The 24,399-nt window shown below is 41.7% G+C and overlaps 1 protein-coding gene across 3 annotated transcripts in view; it reads left to right on the forward strand.

Annotated features, from left to right (window-relative positions):
• Positions 1-24,399, forward strand: part of TMTC1 (transmembrane O-mannosyltransferase targeting cadherins 1) — a 236,810-nt gene that overhangs the window by 163,749 nt on the left and 48,662 nt on the right. For all 3 annotated transcript variants that reach the window (XM_016199096.2, XM_016199095.2, XM_087814742.1), the window contains 2 exons: positions 2,876-3,043; positions 10,885-10,998. In XM_016199096.2, the coding sequence (XP_016054582.2) occupies positions 2,876-3,043; positions 10,885-10,998 (282 nt within the window). The remainder of the gene's footprint in view (positions 1-2,875; positions 3,044-10,884; positions 10,999-24,399) is intronic.

Genomic DNA, 24,399 nt, shown 5'->3' on the forward strand with positions numbered 1-24,399 from the left:
AGCGATGGAGGGCAATTCTCACCCCTGCTGCTTGAGTTGTTTAAAGATGAAATGCCACAGTAAAGAAACATTTCAATGCTGTAGTGTCGATGGCTGATTTCCTGCTACAAAAATAGAATTGAGTAGAAAAGACGGGGGCCTTAGGGCTGAAATGCCTGATATATGTATTCCCTGGCCCCTTACAGAAAAAGTATGCCGACTCCTGGATTATAGCAGTGTTAGGGCCATAGACCTTCTGATCTGATTATTACTAGCTTTTGGGTCTGTGGGCAAATTAACTTCTACAAGCTTTAGTTTCCTCATTTATGAAATGGAAAATACTGAGGATTACATTTTTTAATTAGATAATATATTTAAAGCCAGTACTGCCCTTGTCCTATATATGTTATAGACAGTCCCATGTAAAGTATTTAGCACAGTGCCTGGCACATAGGAGGCACTCAACAAACATATAAGCATATAAGACAGCTAATTATTTTTGCTTGTCTTCTGCCACTTTGCGGCAGCCACTGCTCCAGAGCTGTTGAAATCTTCTTGTGTTCCTTCCCCACCGCTCTGCCAGATGGCAGCTCTGTTTCCTACGCAGAGACAGAAAACAACAACTGAGATTTCATGAGCAGAGCGGCTGGGAAGGAAGGAGGTGAAGCTGTGTGATAAGGGGCGAGGAACACAGGGGTCAGCCCTCAAGTCAAAACTGTAGCAGTGGGACAGCAGGTGGAATGTGGCCCTGGGATCTGTAGGAGCTCTGTGACCTAATTCTGCAAGTCAGCTCCCCTTTCTCTTCTCTTTATGAAGGCAGGAGCGAGAAGACAGCCGTCCCTGCAGATGTGGGTGTCTGCGTGGCGCACCCCTTGCGTTTCAGAACTTTGTCCACGGGTCACCTTTCCACCGAGGCCTTCCCTTACCACCTGTATTAAATCTCAACTTCCTCCTCACCTTGGACTCCCGCTTTCTCTTTCCTGCTGGGCTTTTCCCACCCAACAAATCAAGCTACTCTATGTGATATACTCTTTGTTTCATTTGCTCATCAGCTGTGTCTCCCCACCCGTGTGAGTTTCACAAGAATCAGAATTATGGTCCGGTTTTTATTCACGGATCTGTTCTTGGTGCCTGTCACAGTGTCAGGTACATAATCAGTGTTTATGAAATACCTGGCGAATGAAAGAATGGAGCCCAGAAGGCCTTTGTGTGGCCAGAGAAGTACTCTGCTCGGTCAGGGTTTGGGATCAGGCTGGGGCTAGGGGAGTAAATGGCAAGCAGCCTCATGAGCTTAAGCTGCCATGGTGACCAGTAATGACATCAGCATGGTCGGCTGTACAAAAATGGGAGATTTTTAGGAAATCGTAATGCCTTAAAGACCAAATATAGAGAGCTGTGGAAGTGGAAAGAAGGGTTTGGATTTATTTTATTTTTTTATTTTTTTTTTCACCAGTGATGTGTCTGGCATTTGCAAGGCTCTGCAAGGTGCTTGTGGCAATCAAATTTAGTGGCTGGGAAAGGGGATCAGGACCATGGGCTTCCTTAGCTCAAACCATCATCCCCCAGTGGTGAGTAGGGTGGTCACTCCCTTTTGCCAAGCAGTGAACCCTAAAACTTGAGGGAGCTAGACCAATCAATTTGAAGTATGGAATTGGAGCTCCAACTTGAATTGATTCCAAGGTCTCCAAGTCAGGAACCTCAATGCCTCTGTCTTGTGCTGCCCTTGATACCAAAGCACAGACGTTTAGGAAGGCAGCCAGGAGGAACGTGGAGAGGCGTTTCCTTTAAAGGAGGTGTGTGAGAAATGAGAGCAGTCAGGTGTTTCCTTTTACAAAGCCGACCTCCTTCACTGGACTGGAGCTGTTTGAGGGCAAGGCCTCTGTTTTGTTCATAATTGTATTTTTAGTGCTTGGCATATTGCCAGTCACATAATAGAGAGCGAATGAATAAATAATTGAACAAGTAAGTGGGCTTTATCAGTTTTGGGCTTTTTAGAGCATTAGTAGTCTAACAGGACTTCTTTACACAAGCTTGCTTCACTCTTAAAATATTCTATAATAATTTGTAGTTATCATCTTTAGCATGAAGTGGACTTTGACTAAAACACACAAAGCCATAATGGATACAACTAAATGTTTGTGTTTTTTGGAGGCCAGTAGGTAGGCAAGAAGGACCCCCATGGGGGCGTAGATGATGTTAGGAACCATGTTCTGTCCACCGAGCCAGAGCCTTTTACAGACATGATTTCAGCCTGCCAACATTCCACTCTGATAGCATAGGGATTCTCCGTGTCTGTTTGGAAAGCTGAGCTGGTGTCAGGAAGAGAATCTTATCAATGCAGCCTGTCTGTGATAAGCTCCAAGCTACAAGGCTCAGGCTTTGGCCTGTGGGTAGATTTTCTTTCAGCTTAAGGACTTGACTGGCCACAGTGGAGACATACTAGATGACATATCTCTGGAGACAGACACCAATGACCTTTGGTGACCAGCATCCTTCCCAGTACCTGAGAGGGGGCTGTGATGTGACTTGCTGTAGCATAGAGTCCACATTTGGACACACAGTGCCAGTAATATGCAGGGGTCAAGGTTCAAAGAATCCATTCAGGACTCACGAACATGCATGAGGGACTTGTCATGAGGCCTGAGCTGCTGAGACCCTAGGCAGTTTGAGCCTACAAGATGAACCTATTCCCCACACTAATGCCAAAGAACTAGCCAGTGTGCCAGCGTAGCTGTCCAAGAGCTAACACGTCGATGCTGTGTAAGATGGGGTTTATGTTTGTTGTTTCTCTATCACAGGACTAGCTTCATTTGAAAGTTAGCTATATAGGATGGAATGCTCAGGAGGATGCCACTGCACCCCCAAAGTAACTGTGCTTCCCCGCCCTGTTTTCCAGCATGGGCTACTGCATCCTTTTTGTGCATGGACTGAGCAAGCTGTGCACTTGGCTAAATCGATGTGGGGCCACCACCCTGACTGTGTCCACTGTGCTGCTGCTGCTACTTTTTTCTTGGAAAACTGTAAAGCAGAATGAAATCTGGCTGTCAAGAGAGTCCCTGTTCAGGTGAGATTCCATGGATCAAAGTGATCCCTTCCCATTTATACTTTTCCTTGCATTATTTGTTTCCAAACAAATGAGCTAACATGGGTCTAGCAATATTTATTAATCCAGAAAAATGTTTTGGTAAAGCTTTAAATGGAAGAATTTTTAACTTTGATTTTTTAAAAGTGATATTATATAGTTTTACAGAAGCTCATGCTAAGTGAATTTATGAAAATAAAACTCGTGGGAAGGTTTTTGGGTCTTAATGATGAGTGGGGCTGTAAAAATCAGATCTAAATACATGGAAATGACAGTCTAATTTCATTGTTCAGACCAGCGAATGGGAAAGGTAAGCAAACTACAAAAAGGAAGAGAAATGCTATACATTTTCTTTAAATTTTCTAGAATATTAAGTTGTGATCTGTGATCTAGTTGCTTTATTTCAGACATTAATTTTGAGTGAGGAAATTAAGGACTTTTTCATTTCCTGGTAGGTTTTTATGTGCTGTGGAAGCTGTTTCTAATATGACAATGTCCACTTACAGTCCTAAACTTGTCATAGAGTATAAACATTCTTTGGGGCTGTAGCTCATCACACTGTGTTCCTGGGGCTTAGTCTGTCTCCCTAATGCCATAATGTTGGCCACCTTCACCTTTGCTCCCCTGTCACTACCACACTTGGCATCCCACAGTATTTTCCCATCTCCCAGGGATCCCCAGCCTGCGCCCCTTCTAGCTTCTATCCTGACTTAGGACACAGCTGGCCAGTTTAGTCAACACGGTTTTTACTTGGGTCCCTGCTCTACTGGTTCCCACCACTTTTTTTCTCTGAGGCCAACAATTAGAACAGAATTGGGTTCGCTTGGGGAAAAAGGGTAAATATTGGAAGAGCATAAGAAAGTGCACAGAATTCAAGGGCAGGTGAAGAACCTGGCATGTGGCAGACAGGAAACAGGCATCTGGATAGTCTATCTTGAGCACGTGTACTCACAGGAATGAATGGGTAATCTTACACCAGTTTTGTTTCTATTTTTACATCAAAGTCCTGGGAAAATGAAGTCCTCTGGCTGAACTTGAGTTTAGGTCATGTGCCTACCCCTTGTCCCCACAAAGGCACTGAGATGACCAATCTGGCCAAAGAAGCTCCACTGACTTCCATGGGGCAAGCTAGGGCAGGCACAGCACCTTGGGCTCCACTGAGACTTTACAAAGGGGACGCAAGAGAGAATTCCCCACAGGAATCCAAGTGCTGTAGGAGGGACAGAGACTCTGGGCTGCCAAAGTGAGTGAATGAATGAACGGATAAATGAATGAAGGAAAAAACAAATAAGAGAAAATTTCACTGCACTCTTCTATTTTGAAATAATATATCTGATTCTACTACTTGGCAATTAAACTTTTTAAGAGAAAAAAATAATCTGCTTAGTCTGTCTTATTAGTTTATTTGTTAGTTCATTGTCATCGTTATCATTGCCATCATGATTATTTCAATGGATACTGTAGGGACCTTACACTACTGCTGCCATGTAGTGTAAGGGATTTTGTGTGGATTTGATTTTTTTAAAGAATTTTTTTTTTTTTTTTACTTTTAGCCCTCAGATCCTTTTCAGTCTCTGTCATACCCTGCCACCTTCTGTGCAGTTCTCACACACCATAATAGACTGTTCCCTCTTACCACCCAGGGCTCGGGTCACTCTGTAAACACAAGGGCATTGAAGTTCTGGAATATAACTTCCTTTTTTTCTTTTGCTTTCAGTAGTAAGTGCTTTAATGAGGAACTTTAAAATGCCCCTGCCCTGTTGAATAGTGTCTTCCATTGAATAAAGGCACTAACAGTGGTTGTGTCCCTTAATGATTTTTACTACTTAATCAGAGCAGCTTTGGGAATGGATTTTGGCAGGCACAGTTTATTTCAAGGATAGCAAGTTAGTGTTCAGACCCTCAACAGTTGATGCCGGCAGTTTGAAAAAAAGAAAAACGCCAAGTTCATTGACCATACATCCCGAAGCTTCTGTCCCTTCCATGGAAGCACGTAGTAAGTGAACAGTTGATTACTAAAACATTGCTGCCCAGAGAGGCCTCTGGCGATCCAATGGAATTTTGTGTAATGTGCAAATCAAAGCTATAGAAAGTTTTTAGAAAACATTGTTGGTTATAATTTATCTACGTCCCAAGGAAACTTGTAAGAATCTGAGATTTTAAGAATATTCTTTTTCCTTCAAGACCAGATGTTTGTATGTATTCACCTGTGCTGAGTAATGTTCATCTAATTAAACATTTACCAACAATCTATGAGGCAAGATAGGGTTAGTGGCTGAGTTTGGGGTCTGGCTATAGGGCCTCCTGGCTCCACTCCAAGTTTCCCCATTTAATAACTGTGTGACCTTGGCCAAGGTACTTAACCATTCCATGCCTTAGTTGCTTCATTTTAAAATTTAGAATAATAGTGTTTATTTCCTGGATGTAATGGAAGAAAAAAAAGGTATGTGAAACCTGCGTAGGACAGTCTCTGGCACCGGGAAACACCATCAGGGTTTTCAGATTCTTGTTTTCTACCCTGTTCTTGGAACGGGGGGAGAGGTGTCAAACTTGATTGTAGAGGAGCTGGAAGTGTGCATGGGAGTCAGACTCGTGAGTGCATTTTGGTACAATGCAGCAAGTAGTAAGCAGAAGTAGATGGAAGGTACTGTAAGTGCAGGCCGGTGACTAAGACCACCCCAGGCCTTCAAGGACTTTGCTGTAGGCCTGAGCTGAGTATGGAAGGATGAGAAACACCCAAATTAGCCATAATGGCTAAAAAACTAAGAGCTGGCTGAATTGAGTAAGAAAAAGTTGCAGTGGTTCTAAGCAGATGTCCTTAGTAGAGGCCCTGTTTCAGTTTTCTCTGCTGTTCCAAGCAATAAACACATTGACCATCATTAGGGCATATGGTCTCACTGAGGCCTCGCTAATTATGTAGGGTGGTTTTGCTTGGCAATACTATGAAGAATCAGAAAATCTAATTTTCAGTCAAGTTCTATCCTTTCTAGCTGAGGCCTCCTCTCACAAACAAGATCCCACTGTGTGATGTAGTTTAAGGAGCTACAGATAGATGGAGGGTTGCCTCACAGCTTTGTACTTCTATTGGCAACAAAAACCTTACACACAGTAGCACAAGAACCCAGCACTTGTGTCTCATCAGAGGCCCAGAGAGAATCATTTGTCCAAACTGAAATAACTGTTAAGAGGAAGAGCCAGGACTTGAACCCAAATCTTGTATAAAAGCCAAAGAATAAATAAACTTTGCCACATTTATTTTGTACTTTATGCCTTATAACTTAAGCTAAGCCCAGTATAAACAGAGGGAGGGAGGGAAGGGGAGAGAGAGGAAGAAGGAGAGAGACAGGGAGAGAGGAGAGAGATTGAGATTGAGAGTCAAGCTGGCAAGGTATATTTGCTTTAATTCTTATACCAAGAAATCTTTCTCATATCCTAACCTGAGAAGAGGGTAACTGCATAGCTCCAGCTGGGCCAAGTAATAGCCCAGAATCTTACATTTCTGTGGAGTAAATAATACCGTAATAACAAAATTTGATAAAATCTACACACACACACACACACACACACACATACCTGCCACCCCCTAAACTTCAAAATACCTGGAAAGACAGAGACAACATATTTTCTTTTGCATCCAGCTCAGGGTCTCTCTGAACCCCATGCATGAGCTGTTTAAGTGATCATAGACCACTGATTAACAATTTATGGCCTAGATGATCCTCCTCCTCTGTAGGAAACACATTTCCTTTCCTCCCCTCTGAATTTCTGAGCCAGAGAGATCAGCAGACTTCTCAGGACAGATAATGTAAACCAGGGACTGGCAAATTCCTTTGTAAAGAGCCAGATAATAAATATTGTAGGCTTTGTGGGCCATGCATTCTCTTTTGCAACTACTACACTCTGCCATTGTCTCAGGAAAGAGACCAAAAAAACAATAGGTAAACACATTGAAATATCCGTGGCCCACAAGGCCATAGTTTGCTTCCCAATGACATAGCATTGTGAAGGTGAAATTCTAAAGTTACTAGTCTTTTGTGGTACCATTTTGGTTGAGCATCAAACAGTTCTTACTATATATTGGCCTTGGTTGAAATCTCTGCTCAACTACTTACTAGGTCTATAACCTTAGAAAAAGGCCTTAATCTCTCTGAGCTTCAATTTCCTCATCTATAATGTGGGAGATACATTAATACTACCCATCTGATAGGTTGTTGAAGGGATAAGATGAGATAATCTTTGGAAATGGGTGCTAGCCCAGCGCTTGATTCAAAACGAGCGCTCCTTAAGGTCAGCCATCCTAAGTGTGGCATCCTGAAGCCTCAGGTCAAAGTTATGGAGAGTGACAATTTCTTCTTAGCTATCTTTCCTGTTAACCTTTGGCTGAACACCACAACTTTTTGTAAAAATGATTGTTACCTAATCAGGAATTTGGAGATGGTTCTCCTGACCTATTGTCCAGTGATGCCAACAAAACAAATCGATGTTCTGCATGACTTGGAGATACGCCCTATAGAAGTGGCCTTTGTTGTTATTTCTGTTATTTTTCAAGTCTTCTGCAAATGAGGGTTGTGAGGGAAAAATACAAAGTGCATGAATTAAGATCCTGAGTTGAAAGGGAGATTTTTTCATAGTCATTATTGTAATTATTAATAGGGTTTGGGATCTGGCCATATAATTTATGAATGCTACATTTCCTTGGGGAGTAAATATGTGTAAAGCTGCATGTTTCCGTTAAAAGTTGAGAGTACTAAATCATAGCACCAAGAAAGCAAACTGAGAAGTCTGGCCGGGTGGGGAAGAGCAACCTGGCCAGTTACAGGGACATGGAAAGTTTTGCCTTTGGCCAGCTGTTTATTTGCCCTTTTTTTTTTTTACAAAATGTTCATTGTAAAATGAGAGGCCGGAAAATCACAACAGAAAAACAAAACAAAAACGCAGAGAGAACATAAAGGTCAAAAGCAACAATGGGAGAAGCTGCAGGTTCGCAGGATTTCAGCAGCCCCACCCTCGCCTGCTTGCCTGCTGTGAATATTATTACCTCCTCTCTCCGTCTCTGAACAATGTCCCGGTCTCCCCAAGGGCCGTGTTTCCACAGGCCTAGTTGTCTATTCCTGAGTGAAACATAAAATTAGACAACTGTGCAAATCACACAGAGGGGAGGATCCCTCCCAATAAATGTGCCAGTAATATTCATGCTGAAATCGAAGTTTCCTTTTAAACCTACCTGTTACCATGTACTATTCAGGTCTGGATAGAATAATCAGAAAGTTTCCTGGAAAGAAACAGGATTTTTTAAAGCCATTACTATCACACTGACCCAGATCCTGCCCTTGTGACCATGCTCACTTTGGGTAATGTCCATTTTAAATACTCTGTTAAAATCCCAGCTGTGTGTGGCAGCTGGTGGGCCTCACCATAGGGGATTAAAGGAAACCGATGGTTTCACTGGCGCACGGGAACATCAGCCTTTGTAAATCTTTCCAGAGAGGAAAGGATTCCTCCAATCTCCTCCCTGGGGGTCCAATCCTGGCTGTCAGCATTAGAGAGCTTTATGTGGGGGAGGAACTTGGGGAATGCCAGTGTTCAGAGTACAGATTTTCACTTAATGTACCTTTGAGGTACAGCTCTTGCCCCTGACTTCACCTGTACCTGTTCCCAAGGGCAGGATCTTGGATTCAGCTTTCCTGGCTGGGATAGGGAAAGAGGAGTTGAAAAAAGTCACTTGGATGTGCAGGGTAGGGAAGAGAATCAGGAGTCTAACTGCTCCTGATACAAATTTATGGTCCATCTGTTTGCAGACTCATCCTACAAAAAAAAAAATAAAAACCTGCCTACCCACAGTACCTTTGAAATCGCCAAAGCAGCCATATATAAATTTGGAGTCTGCTGCTTTTTATAAAAAAAAAAAAAATGCGTTTTTATTGATTTTAGAGAGAGGAAGGGAGAGGGAGAGAGAGGTAGAAACATTGATGAGAGGGAAACATCGATGGGCTGCCTCCTGCACTGGGGATCGAGCTTGCAGCCTGAGTAGGTGCCCTGAGCGGAAACTGAACCGGAGACCTCTTGGCCTGCGGAAGGACGTTCAGCCAACTGAGCCACACTGGCCAGGCTGCAGCCTGCTGCTTTTTGATAATCTGTTGCTCTTGGATTGGTCTCTGGCTTCCCTGTTCCTCAAGCATCCAGCCAGCGGACTTTAAGGGGGGCAATCTTTGCTGGTCCTATGGGCTATGGCACTAAAAGTTCAGCAAAGGTCCCAATGCCCTAACATATTCCCCCAACAGGTTTTAGCACTTTATATGAAATTCTCCTATTAATCTTACTTTTAAATTAAAAAATAATTGAAAATATGTTATCTGGAAGGTATGGTACATCGAAGTGTAATTGCCCGGAAGCTAGGTTGTCATCCTTCCCCTTCCTCTCTGTCATTAACTGTCCTCCTCCTGCATGAATCCATGTAAGTTCAAGAGTTTTTCTCCACATAGCCCTCAAACCCATGTCCTTTCGTCATTCCCCTGCCACTACCTCCTTGCAGGTGAGAAGACAGCGCCTCTAGAACCAAACTCCTTGGGTCAGAATCCCGTATGTGCCACTTCCCAGCTGTGTGATCTTGTGCAGGCTAATTTTGTGAGGCAGTGCAAGTGACAAACTGATCCTCTCCTGCTCCCCACCCCCTCCACGCATCATCTTCAAAGCTTTGCTGTTACCCTGTAGGGGTTCCCAGGTATTTCGGTAGGGCATCCTGAGCAGAATAATAAGTGACTGTATTAGCAAGGTTTTTAACCTTTTTGACAAAAATCTCATTTCCTTATCTGCAACCTATAAATACTTATGGCTACATTTATTTAAAAATAAATAAATAAATAAATAGCTTAGCCCTGGCTGTCGTGCTCAGTTGGTTGGGTGTCGTCTGTGCGCCGTAAGGTGGCCAGTTCAATTCCTGGTCAGGGCACATGCCCAGGCTGCCAGGTTGCAGCCTCAGTCCCCAGTAGCGGGGGTGCAGGAAGCAGCCGATGATGTTTCACTTTCATGTGGATGTTTCTCTCCCTCTCCCTTCCTCTCTCTCTAAAAATCAGTAAAAATATCTTTTAAAAAAATAACTCAGACCTAGTCCATGGGAAATGTTAATTTTCAATGAAACTTAGTAGGTAGGCCAGTCAACATTCCTCCTATGATGATTAATTTTTGTAGATAATCTCAATTTTTTTTAAAAGAAGGCTATAAGTGAATGAAGGAAGCAAGGAAGGAACAACTTGAATTAACCCGAGCGCTCAGGGTTGTTCTCCGGCGACTCCTCCATTCCCACGTCCGGCCGCCTCTGCTTCATGCGCAGGTGGCGTGACTGTTCATTGTACACAGCTGTGCACTTCCTTCACTGTTTTCCATCGAAGCATGTTTAGTAACATATAATTCACAAATTTTGGAAGGCTTTACTTAAAAGGGTGCGATGGATGTTTCAAATGCAGGGTCATGAAACTGTGGGGAAATATGAAGGAAGCTGCCCTGGCCGTGCGGCTGGCTGGCTGGAGCATCGTCCCGGACACTGAGAGGTCGCAGGTTCGATTCCCGGTCAGGGCGTGCACCTGGGTCGCAGGTTCAGTCCTTGTTCTGGTAGCGTAAGGAGGCAGCCTGTCGATGTTTCTTTCTCACATCAATGTTTTTCTCTCTCTCTCCCTCCCCCCTCTCCCCCTTCCCTTCTCTCTAAAAATCAATAAAAACATATCCTCGGGTGGGTAATGATTAAAAAAGAAAATAAATGTGAAGGAAACTGATGACATTCCTAAGCAGTGCTCTTTGTTGCTCTTTTTTTGAAAAATTAATTCTAGGTCTGGAGTTCAGACTCTGCCCCACAATGCCAAGGTTCACTACAACTACGCCAATTTCCTGAAGGACCAAGGTCGGAACAGGGAGGCCATCTACCACTACAGGACGGCCCTCAAGTAAGCGCCATGCACCATCAGGGTGTCACTGCTGAGCCTTTCGGGCCTTTGTATTTCACTCTCCCTGCCCCCAGTATGGGGGAGTTGGCAGTGACTCTCTCGTGACAGTGAGCATCTCCCCGGAGGTGGTGTGGATCTTGGGTTCTGAGTCTTATGGCTCAGTGCTCACGTCTGTTATACATGTGGTAACTCTACGTAGCCTCTAACTCGATGCTTTCTTTTAAAAGTTTCCACTGCTACACACTGCAAAATGAAGTGGTGCTCAGTTGAATATATATACGTGTGTGTGTGTGTGTGTACACACATATATGCAGGTAAACAAGAGTTGGTTATCAAAATATACTTGTAAATTCTCAGGATATTTACTCCAATGAATTGTTCCCACTCTAGGCTTCTGACTGTCTGAAAGGATTTATATGAAGACATTTGAGTATGCAGATATGGCTTGAAATATGACTTTAAGGGAAACTAAAAATTCAAGTTCTGTGTTACCAACGGCAGCCTTTACTGCTCTTATGTACTCTTGAAAATGGCACCTCTGACTTTCAGAATGGTCTTCTCCTAAAGGTCCCAGATAATGAACATATTTAACCTGGAACGTGTGGAGACGTGATAACACACAGCCCCAGAATCTCCAAATGTGGGCAAAATAAAGCAGGGTGAATCCTCTCTTTTATTGAACACCAGGAGGCTCACCGAAGCTTTTTGAAGAGTTTCCCGTGCCCCACAGATTGGCCCATATGTAAACCAAACAGATATATTTCACTAAAGGGCCAACTAGGATTGCCTCAAAGCTCAGTTTGAAATTGTCATTCTTAAAGTAACCAGCCTGATATTTTAAAAATATCCTTTGAACAGTGTTCTGCTCAAATGTGCTGTTCATCAGTCAACATCTGTTAGACTTTAGGACCTGTTACTTAATGTTTGGTATGGCAAAAAATTTCAACTGTCACATCAAGTTCGCTATCAAATACTTTCCCAAAGATGACAAGAAACATTAAGTTCTGGAAGAATACTTGTAACAAAGCTTCTATTGAGGAATATACGTTTTTATGAAAGACTAGAAGATAGCTTTTAAGATTTTAAAGAATTATATTCTTTCACTGAAAGGCAGTTTACCCAAATGTTTACAGTGCTTATCTCTGGTTGGTAAGATTATGGCTTAATTTTTTTTATACGTCCTTTTGTGCTCCATATGTTCACAATGGGCATGTATGGCTTTGGCAGTGAGGAAATGTCCTTTTTAAAAAGGCATATTCCTTCAAAGATACACATAAAGTGTGTTTTGGCTTTAACAATTCATGTTTCATGATTTCTAGGTGGCATTCTTAAAGCAAAGAAAAAGCAGTAAGTTTGTGTGAAAAATATTGATTGGAAGGACGTTATCAGTATCTTGTAAAATTTGTTTTATTCTAACAGATTATTTTCTCTCAAGTTCACACAGAAAAAATATGGCAGACCCTAAAGCACAGCTTGAGGCAAAGGTATAAGTTAAGTAAACTCTCTGGCAGGTGATTTTACTGAATTATAGTAGCCAGTTGGGTGCTTCAGCTTCTCTCCCATGAAACAATAAAAATAAATGTTTACTTCGACAACTGTGCTTCTGGAAGAAACATGTCCCTTGAGAAATGGGGAAAGGCAGTTAAAGCTATAAATATATTGCAGGGTAATTAGTGAAACATTTCAGTCTCTCAGACCAGGCTCAAAAATACTTCTGATTTAAAATAAAGTATCATTATTTTTGTGTGGATACCTCCGTGCTGAATTTTCAACAGATGTGGGTGGTTTTGTGTTTTTAAATTTAAATAAATTGTCACTCTGCATTAGAGAGAAAAGGGAAATACCAGGACTGTTCAGCATTGACCAACTTATCCTAGGCGACTGGAAGACTGCCCTTGTTTTGATATTGCTATTTCTTTGTGGAAGTTGCTAAGACAGGGATTTCCCCCCCTCCCAACTGCTCCACCTGTTTCAACTTCAGTGTATTTGATGTTTTCCATATTTGCACACAGCAAGAAAGAAGGATTAGGGAGATGCAGGGTTGAAGGTGGTATTAACTGAAATCAGTCCCAACAATTTCTCATTCCTATTGTAACGAGTATACAGATTCCAGTGGGAATAGTGAAATTCATCATTAGGGTTGTATCAATACCAGTATCTTTTTTGCCTGGCTTACAGTTCTAAAAATAGCACTGTATTAGATTGATAATTCTATACAACATGGATATTCTGTTTCTTTTAAGCTTTATTCTGTTTTTTTTAAATCATGTAGAAGTCCCACTGTCTTCTCCTTCCTTTTAGAATATCTTATTTATTATATTTCTGTAGTACAAGGGAAATCTCCCCCCAAAAATGCTACAGCTGAGGTTATAGATTCAGATTAAGACTCACATCATCAAAGAAAAAATGTCAGAACCCTTTCCTTAAATCCTCAATAAACACAAAATGTTAGCTTCACTTTGCTGTGAGGGGTAGCTCTCATGTTCATACCTGTTCTGGGATCTGTAAGGCATGGGATTCTGTATGCTGGAGAATCAGAAGAGGCCTGGTGGATCTGCCATGTACCTCCAAAGCTTTCTGACCATTGAGTTACCCTGGGGAAGGTTTCTGCCGTTCCACCTCAGGTGGTGAGAGTAGAAAGTCTAGAGACCACCCAATATCTCAGCTTTTCCTGCACAAGCTCTCCCATGAAATGCCTCATCCCATAAATCCACATGGAGACAGTGGCCCTGCCTGGTAAGGTGCAGAAGACACTGAATGTGTACTTGGCCGGTGTTCTGTCTATTAACTTAAAAAGTCCGTTACAGGTGAAGAGTTATAAAACAAATCATGCATGCTCTTGAACGTTTTATCGAACCCTAAAATTGCACATGGACATTTATTTACCAACCTTCTAATATCAAACCAAATCCTTTTCTTTGAGTAAGAGTCTCCTGATTAGAACCTGCAAAACCACACCCATAATTCATTTCTCTGATGATCAGTTTTGATACTTTAAAGTGGAATAAAAATTTAAAGACTATTTGAGATTTTTCTGATTATTCTTGTCTTTTACAATGATCTCATGCACATCTAATTCAACAGCAATTTTCTGAGCAACTTCTCTTTTGGAAGTGTTTCCAGAGTGTTTGCTTACTTTCCATAGAAATAACAGCTCTGTTTTTTATATTTATATTTTATCATTTTGCAAAAGATTTTATTAGATTGTGTAATTGCAATAAAAGCTGCAAGTAGAATAAGTTTGTTAATAAACACAACATACTCTAGCAGCCATGCAACTGAACCCATGGGAGCAAAAGGAGCCAGGCTTACAGAGAAAGTTTAAGTTGTGGATATACACAAATATGTTTTACAGAGAACATCTAGGAATCCGATGACATAATTAGAGACTAGTGTAAAAGAGTTTTCACTGTAGGTGATAGAGTCATGGAATCTAGAGTTTCTCACCTTATGTTTAAATTCCCGACATGACTCAATTACCAGTTGGCTAAAATGGCCTGGTCATCAGAAATCCTGCAGCTGGTTATGAGAAAAGAGTTTGCCTTTGTGCAGGTGGGTCAGGAAGGGCTCTCCATTGTGAGCGGCAAATCATCCTAGGTTCTGTGGAACATTTGTTCACCTAGATGCCCCCTTCCTTCCCCCCTCCTAGGATAATCCCCTGCCGCACCCAGGTTTGCTGATGTGTCCCAGGTGTTCGGATATCAGCCACGTGCAGGATTCCATCCTGATCAAAGGGCTGTGGTCCTCAGTCACCCAGACAACTATTTTCACAAATATGATTTTGACATGAAATACGCAAGAAATCATCCTAAGATTTCCCCCCTCCCATAATCCTATCATGTAAGAGATGCAGTACCTTGCCCTGGGGGCACTCAAGTATGCTGGGGCAGCCATGGGACCCTTAGAGCCCCCTTGGCCACTGCTAATGTATCTGTTATTGATGATTTAAACAGAAAATCTGAAGGGAGAGAAAACTATTCAAAGAAGGTTGAAGTTCCTGACCAGGTTCTTTTCTGTGGGCATAACCGAAGGGAAGGAATGCACTTTTAATTCCCTTGTACAAAAGAAATCTACTCTTGCTACGTGACTGGCTAATGCATGGGAAAGAATAGACCAAACATATTTCTGATTGGAATTTTTTACTGCATGAAATAAAGACTTGTCATGATAGTAGTGCCCATGGATATCATTCTTTGTATCCCCTCCTATGTGGATAATGAATCCGCAAGGAGATCCCATTAGATTGCAGTAAGTGTGTGTGGAAAATGGGAAGTCATAAAGGAATGAGTATTGAAGAAATGCCCTATCATTAGAGTCTAAAGAAGCCCAACCACATCTAACTAACCCACTGTTCACTGATGGCCTGAGTATATCAATAAGATGACTTTATTATAATTCCTTTGAAAAATGCTATCTATAAAATTGGGGGAGTTTGAACATTTTTTAAAAATCAGAATTTATGTAAAAAGTCCTTCTTTACACGGCTTATTTTGAATGAACATTTGAAATAACTCTTATGACTACAGGTGGCCTTGGATACCAGCTGCTATGTATTTCTGGAAAGAATTAAAATTCCCATACCATTTGTTAGCCAGGTTTGAGAAGCGGAGATGGTTCTTCTCATGTGGTATTTTCACTCATAAAAGTCTAAGTAAGCTTTCCAGTATTATAGGCAGACACTTGAAATTATTTTCGTTCCTTCTTGATGAAATTATATTCTCACTGTATATATGTTGTGCTAAGTCTCAGTTTTATTCATTAATGTAAGAAATTAAACATTATTTCATTTAGAAAAAATAGTGTTTTCGTCACATTGTGGACTTACTTATGGACCACATTCCCAAATGAAAGTTCCATAATTTATACTGCCCTCCCTGTGTTTTTTCTGCTTTATACAACTCTTTCACTTCAAAACAGTGGAGGGCAGAGATTTGCATGCAGGAAGTTTATTAAGGAGAGCTCTCTGAAACACCGAGGAAGGAAGCCAGGGAAGCAAGATGTCCAGAGGGAGAAGTTGAGTGCAGTGCAGATACTAGGAAGCTTCAGCTGATCCCACAGGAGCTCTGGATAACCCCTCAGAGTTGTCCTGAATGGACAAGAAATGGAACCTTTAATACCCCTTTCTCAAAGAATCACTGTCCCCAGGCAGGGAGGGGAGCCTTGAGTCTGGCAACTCTGAGACTGAGAGCAACGCCCAGGGAAGAACTCGGCTGTGAACTGTCAGCAGCAAGGGGAACGCATGCCTCACACTTAAATAGAGACTCTGGGTGGTGCAAGACAGCATCCACTACACTGGCTTAATTTATGATTTTTTTATATAAGGCAGTATGAGTTTTAACACAATATCATTTAGATTTTCTGTTAAAATTCGAATAGTGGTTCTACCTACCTCTGGGTTGGAAAATATAACAAAATAATTCATGCAGAAGGCTTAAAGCAGTGTCGAAATACCCGGCAATAATAAACTCAGCAAGTACAATTAATATATCCAAAATCTGGCCACTTCTGTCCACATGCGGTGCCCATCGTCTGTCACCTAGGTTACTGCAGTATTCTCTGGTCTCCAATTTCACGTCTCCCCCGTGCCCCTTGTCTGGCCTCAGCACAGCAGCTGCAGGGACGTTCCATTCATAGCAGCCCGTGCTCAGAACACTGCTGGCTCCCACCTCGGTCGCAGGGAAGCCCCGAGCCCCTGTAGCAGCCTTAGTTCCCTCAGTGCCCTGCCCCTTACTTCTGAAACCTCACCTTCTACTCCTATTGCTCGCTCAGCTCTAGCTCTGTAGGGCTCCAGGCCCACGCCAGGCAGGCAGGCGCACACCAGTCCCATTGCATCCCTGTTTCAGGACTCTGTATTTGTCATCTCCTATTACACTTTCTCTTCTCCAAATGTCTTTCCCTCCCTTCCCTCAGGACTCCTCACATAATGTAATCTTGTCCACGGGGCCTTCCCGGTTACCCTTCTTAAAAGTGCAGCCACACCAGGCTGGCCGGCCGGCTGGAGAGGCCCAGTAGGTTGTCCTGTGCACTGAACGGCGGCCGGTTCGATGGTTGGAGCACATGCCTGGGTTGCAGGTTTGGTCCCTGGTCAGGGTGCGTGTGGAGGGAGGGTGATCAGTCAGTGATGTGTCTTTCTCCCTCTCTTTCCCTTCCTCTCTCTAGGCATGTCCTCCCTTGAGGATTTAAAAACACACACAGAAGGGCAGCCACCCCCAAAACACCCTGTTCCCCTTCTTTGCGTCACTTCCCTCCACCGCATTGACCGCCCTCTAACGCGGGCCATTAGCAGAAGGCCAGGCACACTGGAGGTCCTCAATAAGTTTCTGTTGAAAGAAAGACTGAATTAATATAATGCATAAAATCTCTGTCACAGGCCCCCATAGGGTCAGAGGACAACCCCATAATGACAAGCAGTGCTTCTCACTGGCAGAGGGGGTCGACAGTTTAGGTGAAACGACTCTTCATTTGTGCAGGACTGCCCTACGCACTGCGAAGTTTTTAACACGTCTGGCTCCTGCCCGTTGTATGTCAGTGGTGACCCCAATTCCTAACGTGCCTGTCAGGGAAATGCAACCCCTTTCCTCCCCACTCCTCCTCATCTCCTTGGTTGGTAGTTGCTGGTGAGAAATATGGACTCTTTCTGCCCACCTCTCTTTTTCTAAGTGGACCCAACAGTCCGAGTGCTACTCGTGCTATGAACTGTTCTTACAATAAGGATTCCGCAAGCGCACTGATCTGTCACAGGGGACTTTGAATCCCCTTATAACCTTGGACGCAGTTTTTAAAATTGCACGTGTCTGGAATTCCATTCGGTGTCGAGCATGTCAGAAAGGCTTGGAGGAAATTACTCTGGTGCCTGCGGGGACCATTTGCTTCAGATGATGGAGGACTGACAGGCTTTGGAGTGAGCGTTTGACAAAGAGCATTCCTGCGCTCCTCAAGTGGCGAGGGCCACACGTCCTTCCCATCTGAGATCCCCGGGTATGGGAGAAGCAGATGGATGCAAGATGACGGGGGTGTTCGCTGCGTTAGCCATGAAGAAATAATGGATGTTTTCTTGACTGATGGGAGCAAGTCAAAGGCCGTGAACAGCAGTGGAGAGAAGGCTTTTTTGGAAGATACGTTATTCGTATGAGAGGAGAGCTGGCTGCGTCAGCCAGGCATGGGCTCGTTAGGGCCACGGAGGAGCCAGGCGAAACCACCCCGAGGCCCTGCAGCTGACCCCAGACATTAAGTGGGTGCAGATGATGGGTATTTTCATACCCGCTCTCTCATTGTTCACATAAAAGCTGATTTGTTCTCCCAGAAGGTCAATATGTTATTAACCTTGTTGTTGCAGAGAAAGCAGACTAAAGCACACACATGCATTCCAAATCACACAGCTAGAAAATCACCTATGACTTCTGCCTCCACGTAGAGTTATTTTTCCACTCCACCAAAGGAATTTCCCATCCATCTGCCTGCCACAAAAACCAAAGTTCACCGGGATCACCCCAAGCCTCTGGGAAAGGTTAAATTATGTTCATCATTTTCTACTTAAAAGAGCAGAGAAGTAGTTAATTCAGTACTTTCCCCAACCTCTAGAGGTAAATTCTCAGGAATCGGGAAATTGTCAGCCATTTAAATGACTCATTTCCTGAGGGTTTCCGAGAGCAGGGTTTTACTCTAAATTGTCTTAGAAAATTAATTGGGCGGAGTCCTTCTGAGTCCTGCTGAAGGTCATCCACTGTGAGAGGTCAGATCATTTAGCTGCCCCTCATTGGAGAGTGTGTCCTGTTTCCCTAAATTGCACTTGAGGCTTTTTTTCCAAGGCTGTCTGTAATGGACAGGAAGGAGTGCATTGCGAAAAGAAACCGGGAAGCCGTTTGCTGGGTGTTAATGGTGATGTCAGACAATTAAAGAAGCAAACCAATAAATAATCAGTGTCGCCAAATGCAATTAGTGACATCATGATTCAAATTTTATAACATGAAGGAACCGGCACTTAGGAATGCCAGAGACTAATTATGCTTGAAAATACGCTGCCAACTCCTGAAATGAAATTTACTTTGGGTGTTTTTTAGTCCAGTGAAATTTAGGTTTTATGGTTGAATTTTTTCCCAGTCATGTGTTTTTTTTTGGATTCTTTTTTTTCCTCAAAAGGAAATAGAAAATAAACATCTGACCTTAGCATAGTTAACCTCAAATAAATTAATGTGTGGAATGAGAATCAGACAAATAAATCAGGGTGTGTATATTCTGAAAGGAAATTGCAAATTGGAGCACATGAATACTATATTACTTAAAACAATGAAAAGCCTTATAAGGTACTCAAGTGATGAAAAATTAACAGTATCCTTAACTTTTGAACAGATTGTACAAAAGTTAAAGTAAAAGACTAAAAGAAAATGTAAAACCAAACATTAGTCATATAGATCTTATATCTGTGTCTTTAGTTGTGGTTAAAGCTTAAGAACAGTAGATCAGAGAGCTCATATATACATCGTATACACTGAGTGTTGTTGATTGTAGATTGCTTTGCATAATACTGTGCTTCTCAGAGACACCAGGGTTATTTTGCATGGCAGGAGACACATTTTTTCAGGAATAAGAATCTCAGTAACCATGTTCCTTGAGTTTATTTCACTTCTGTCACTGAGCAGTATTTCCTATAAGATTATAGTTGAATGTATTATTCAAAATGGAAGCTCTAGTTTGTATTTATTTGCGTAATGGTAGAATGACTTATGTGTTGTTTGGGAAAATAAGTAGATTTAGAGGAATCATCTGCCTTCTTAACACTTAAGAACACAAGGAGTGCCTGGCCCGTGTGGCTCAGTGGTTGAGCATCAACTCATGAACCAAGAGGTCCCTGGCTTGAACCCCAGTAGGGGGCATGCATGAGGTAGCTGATTGATGTTTCTCTCTCACCATTGATGTTTCCATCTCTCTATCACTCTCCCTTCCTCTCTCTCTAAAATCAATAAAAACATATTTTAAAAAAAGTAAAACAACAAAACTAGTGCAAGGACTTCTGATATACTTATTAGTTTTTTAATAAGTTTTTTAATAGTCTATTATTTACTTAATTTATCCCAGCATCCTTTTCCTCAACTGTGAAATAATACAATAATTCTACTTAAAGAACTAGAAAGGCTAAATGAGATAACATATGAAAAAGTCCTCTAAAATGTAGAAAGTGTCATGACTACATCCCAGCTCTTTCTGGACCCATTTTCTTTGGTTCCTGCCTTCTGTTTTCCACATAGGCTCCTGTTGCTGTTAACATGCTCTGATGCTTGCTCTTCCCAGATTAGAGAACTGGGAATGGAGGGGAGTAATAATGTTCTTAACTCTCTACTTTACTAATTCTGCCAATCAGTAAAAATCTAGAACCCTTTAAATGCGCAAATGGATGTGTTTATCACAAATGTAAATCATCCAGTAATTGAAAAAAAAACCTCTTTCACTCATGGAACTGTATCTCTGTACATAGATTTCTTTTTTAAAGAGAAAAAGTAAACTTATACCCCAGAACTATTTGATAGCGCAACACCTTGTCTTTATAATAAATTTTAAAAATTTAACTCAGTGAAATAAAAAAAAAAGTAAAGAAATAGCAAAAGAGCCCCCATAAACAATGCAAATGATTAATAAAACTGTGAGAAAGACAACCCAGTTACATTGGCCTTTAAAGAGTAGGCCTGACAATGACCACTGGGCTGCAGTTGAGTGACACGCTTTTGTTGTGGTGTTTTCAGATGGGGAAAAGAATAATCACTAACAGAACTTATGTAAAACATACCTATAGACGTCAAAGTCAAGATGCACTTAATTTATTCGGACAATTGATGTAGCTCCATAGACATCTCTTAAATTATTCATCTTTCCAATAGAAAGTCCCCCCCCTGGAGACCTCAGGATTGACTTAGACCCATGTTCATTCAAACATAAGTTTATTTATAAAGTAAACACACAAAATAAGTTGTGTTCTTGTATAGGGCTTCAGTACACAAGAGTATCTATTGTAAGAAAATATCTACATCTATGTAGAAATCAAAATAAAAAGTGCTATTTTTTTCTGACCTGATTGTTGAAGAATCCTTTTAATGAAATTCAGCTTTGTTTCATAAATAATGCAATGCTTGTTTGTGATGAGGTGAACCTAATCAGATAACCAGGGAGACAAGATATTGCCAGAAAACCCCTGCTATTACCAGGAATGAATGATATCTATTCATTTTCCAGGTAGAGGGCTGTGCATGGTAAATAGCTTCAGTAAATCACCTTACATGCCAGCAGTCTTCTGGGAAGGGATGGGACTGTGTTAATTAACATGGAGCCTCTTTTCCGACTCTAACTGACCAGGAAGCCCTCTCCTCAGCTTCATTGTTCTGCAGCCTTGGAGCACAAGGCATACTTAAAGGTTTTTACTTTCCTTTTCATTACTAACTTCTGGCTTTGAGAGTTCAGTGTGGACTTACATTCAGTTTCTGATTTGACATAAAACAGAAAAGACAGAAACATTTTTGTAGCCTGGCTGGCATTGCTCAGTGGTTGAGCGTCAACCTATAAACCAGGAGGTCATGGTTCAGTTCTCCGTCAGGGCACATGCCGGGGTTGTGGGCTTGATCCCCAGTAGGGGGCATGCAGGAGGCAGTCGATCAATGACTCATCATTGATGCTTCTGTCTCTCTCTCTGAAATCAATAAAAACATATTTTAAAAAATAAAGAACCATTTTTGTAGTCGGTGAACTTTAAATGACATTTAAATGACAGTGGCATCCTGAGTGAATAAAGTCCAGAAAGAAGGGCTGAGAACCAGCAGGAGAGGGCCAGCTGCTGGGCAGTGCGGACAGGAACTCTGACACAGAGGTGAGCCCCTTGCGGAAGCTCTTACTGATTTTAGACTGTCCTTTTCCATAGTTTGTGCTTTCACTTCAGACATTTATTTTGAGGACTCCAAAGCCTAAAGAAATAAGGGAAACATCAAGTTTTTTGAAATTCCTTCTTCTGAGAAGGCAGATGTCCCGAGATGCATTTGATCACTTTCTGTCATCAGAGAAACAATGAGAATTACTCTCACCATGTTCACTGGACAACTCTTAAATCATTTGGAAGTCTTAGAGCTTTGCTCAACATAAAAAAAAAAAATTTTTTTTTAAAGTTCCTTTAGAAGAATTTGAGCTCTGGCTGTAATGTGCTCTTCTTAATCACTTCCAAAATAATTTTTAGCCACAAGCTTCCCAGGAGATTTTTGAGCATGGAGTGGGTGGACAGGTACAAGAACATTTTCCTTTTGTGTCTCACCATATCCTGTAGTGACATCTCAGAGAGAGTGCCAAAACCTCACCATGCCTCAAGAACTAGGAGATTGGGTGTTAAGGGGCTGTACCAGGGACCCTGGAGTTGCCTTTGCTAATTAATTAAAGGCCACCAAAGAGAAGCCAACAACAGCGGTTGTCTGGACAGATGTGTTTTCTTTTCCCCAACTTCCTCTCATAATGCATCTTTCCCTACAGCCTTCAAAGCCATAGTGAATAATTAGGGCTTTTAAGCATTGAGAGGCTCTAACATTCATTTGAATCATTTCTCTTCCTTGTCAGGCAAGAGAAGCATTGCTTAGAATGTCTTCTTAAAAATACTAGTTCTGAGGGATGTTCATAGCTGGTCGGTGAGGGAGTGGGGAAGGGAGAATACATGGGCAAATCAACTCAGGAGACTCTGGTTAAACAAAGACGTTTAAAAAAAGTGATGCAACTTGTCTCCTAGCCTTTTAAAATAGCTACAGATCTTCTTAGAACGTACAGAACAGGGTGGGAGGGGGCAAGCATGGCATTTGATTGTCAACAGACTTGACAAGTACAGATCCTATTCTTATTACTTGGGCATTACCTTGGCTTTTCTACATTAAAAGCCAGCTCCACAGGCTTAGTCAAAGTACTCTGGGTGACAGAGATGGAGTGCACCTCTTAGACCGCTAAATATGTCCGCTAATGTAGCAGAAATAGCTAAATGATGTAGCTGGGCAGAATTTCCTTCTTTATGGTTTCAAGTTAAGGAAATAAATTGATTCCCTTTCTTCCATAATTAGCATAAATTTGGTTTGTGTATACCCAATCCTTTACATGTGCTTTTGAACATTAGAAATGTTATTTTCACATTATTATGCATTAATTTTTTACTTGTGTGTTTGTCAGGATTTTTATTCTGTAACTACCAATTTGTACTTTTTAATCCCTTCACCTTTTTATAACCATCTCCCCACCCCCTCTCCCATCTGGCAACCGTCAAAATGTTCTCTGTATCTATGAGTCTGTCTCTGTTCTGTTTGTTTACTTATTTATTTGATTCAATTATTGCTATATGTGTATTTATTGCCATTTTATTGTTCATATTTTTTATCTTCCCCCCCCTTCTTCTTAAAGAAGACCCTTTAACATTTCATGGGATACAAGTTTAGTGGTGATGAACTCCTTTAAGCTTTTTCTTTTCTAAAAGCTCTTTATATGTCCTTTGATTCTAAATGATAGCTTTGCTGGATAAAGTAGTCTTGGTTGTAGGTCCTTGCTTTTCATCACTTTGAATATTTCTTGCCACTCCCTTCTGGTCTGCAAAGTTTCTGTTGAAAGTTTCTGAAATCAGCTGACAGTCTTATGGGAGCTCTCTTATAGGTAACTAACTGCTCTTCTCTTGCTTCTTTTAAGAGTCTCTCTGTCTTTAACCTTTTGCATTTTAATTATGATGTGTCTTGGTGTGGGCCTCTTTGGTTCATCTTGTTTAGGACATTCTGCACTCTGTGGACTTGTATGTCTACTTCCTTCACCAGGTAGGGGAAGTTTTCTGTCATTTTTTCAAATAGGTTTTCAATTCCTTGTGCTCTCTCTTCTCCTTCCAGCATCCCCATGATGCAAATGTTGGTATGCTTGAAATTGTCCCAGAGGCTTCTTACACTATCCTTTTTAAAAAATTCTTTTTTCTTTTTGCTGTTCTTATTGGGTGCTTTTTGCCTCCTTATCTTCCAAATCTCTGATTTGCTCCTCTGCTTCCTCTACTCCACTGTTGATTCCCTGTAATGTGCTCTTCATTTCAGTAGGTATATCCTTCATTTCTGACTGGTTGTTTTCTGTGGCTTCCATGTCATTTTTTTGTGCTGTTGAAGTTCTCACTCAGTTCATCGAGCATCCTTATAACCAGTGTTTTGAACTCTGCATCTAGCAGATTGCTTGTCTCCATTTTGTTTAGTACTTTTTCTGGAGTTTTGTTCTGTTCTTCCATTTTTGGACATGTTTCTTTGTCTCCTCATTTTGGCAGCCTCCCTGTGTTTGTTTCTATGTATCAGGTAGATTTGCTACATCTCCTCACTTGTTTACCAAACCTTTTATGTAGTAGATGGCCTGTAGGGTCCAGTGGCACAACCTCCT

This window comes from Miniopterus natalensis, chromosome 2 (genome assembly GCF_054644295.1).
Source record: "Miniopterus natalensis isolate mMinNat1 chromosome 2, mMinNat1.hap1, whole genome shotgun sequence".
In the NCBI taxonomy this organism is placed as follows: Eukaryota; Metazoa; Chordata; class Mammalia; order Chiroptera; family Miniopteridae; genus Miniopterus; species Miniopterus natalensis.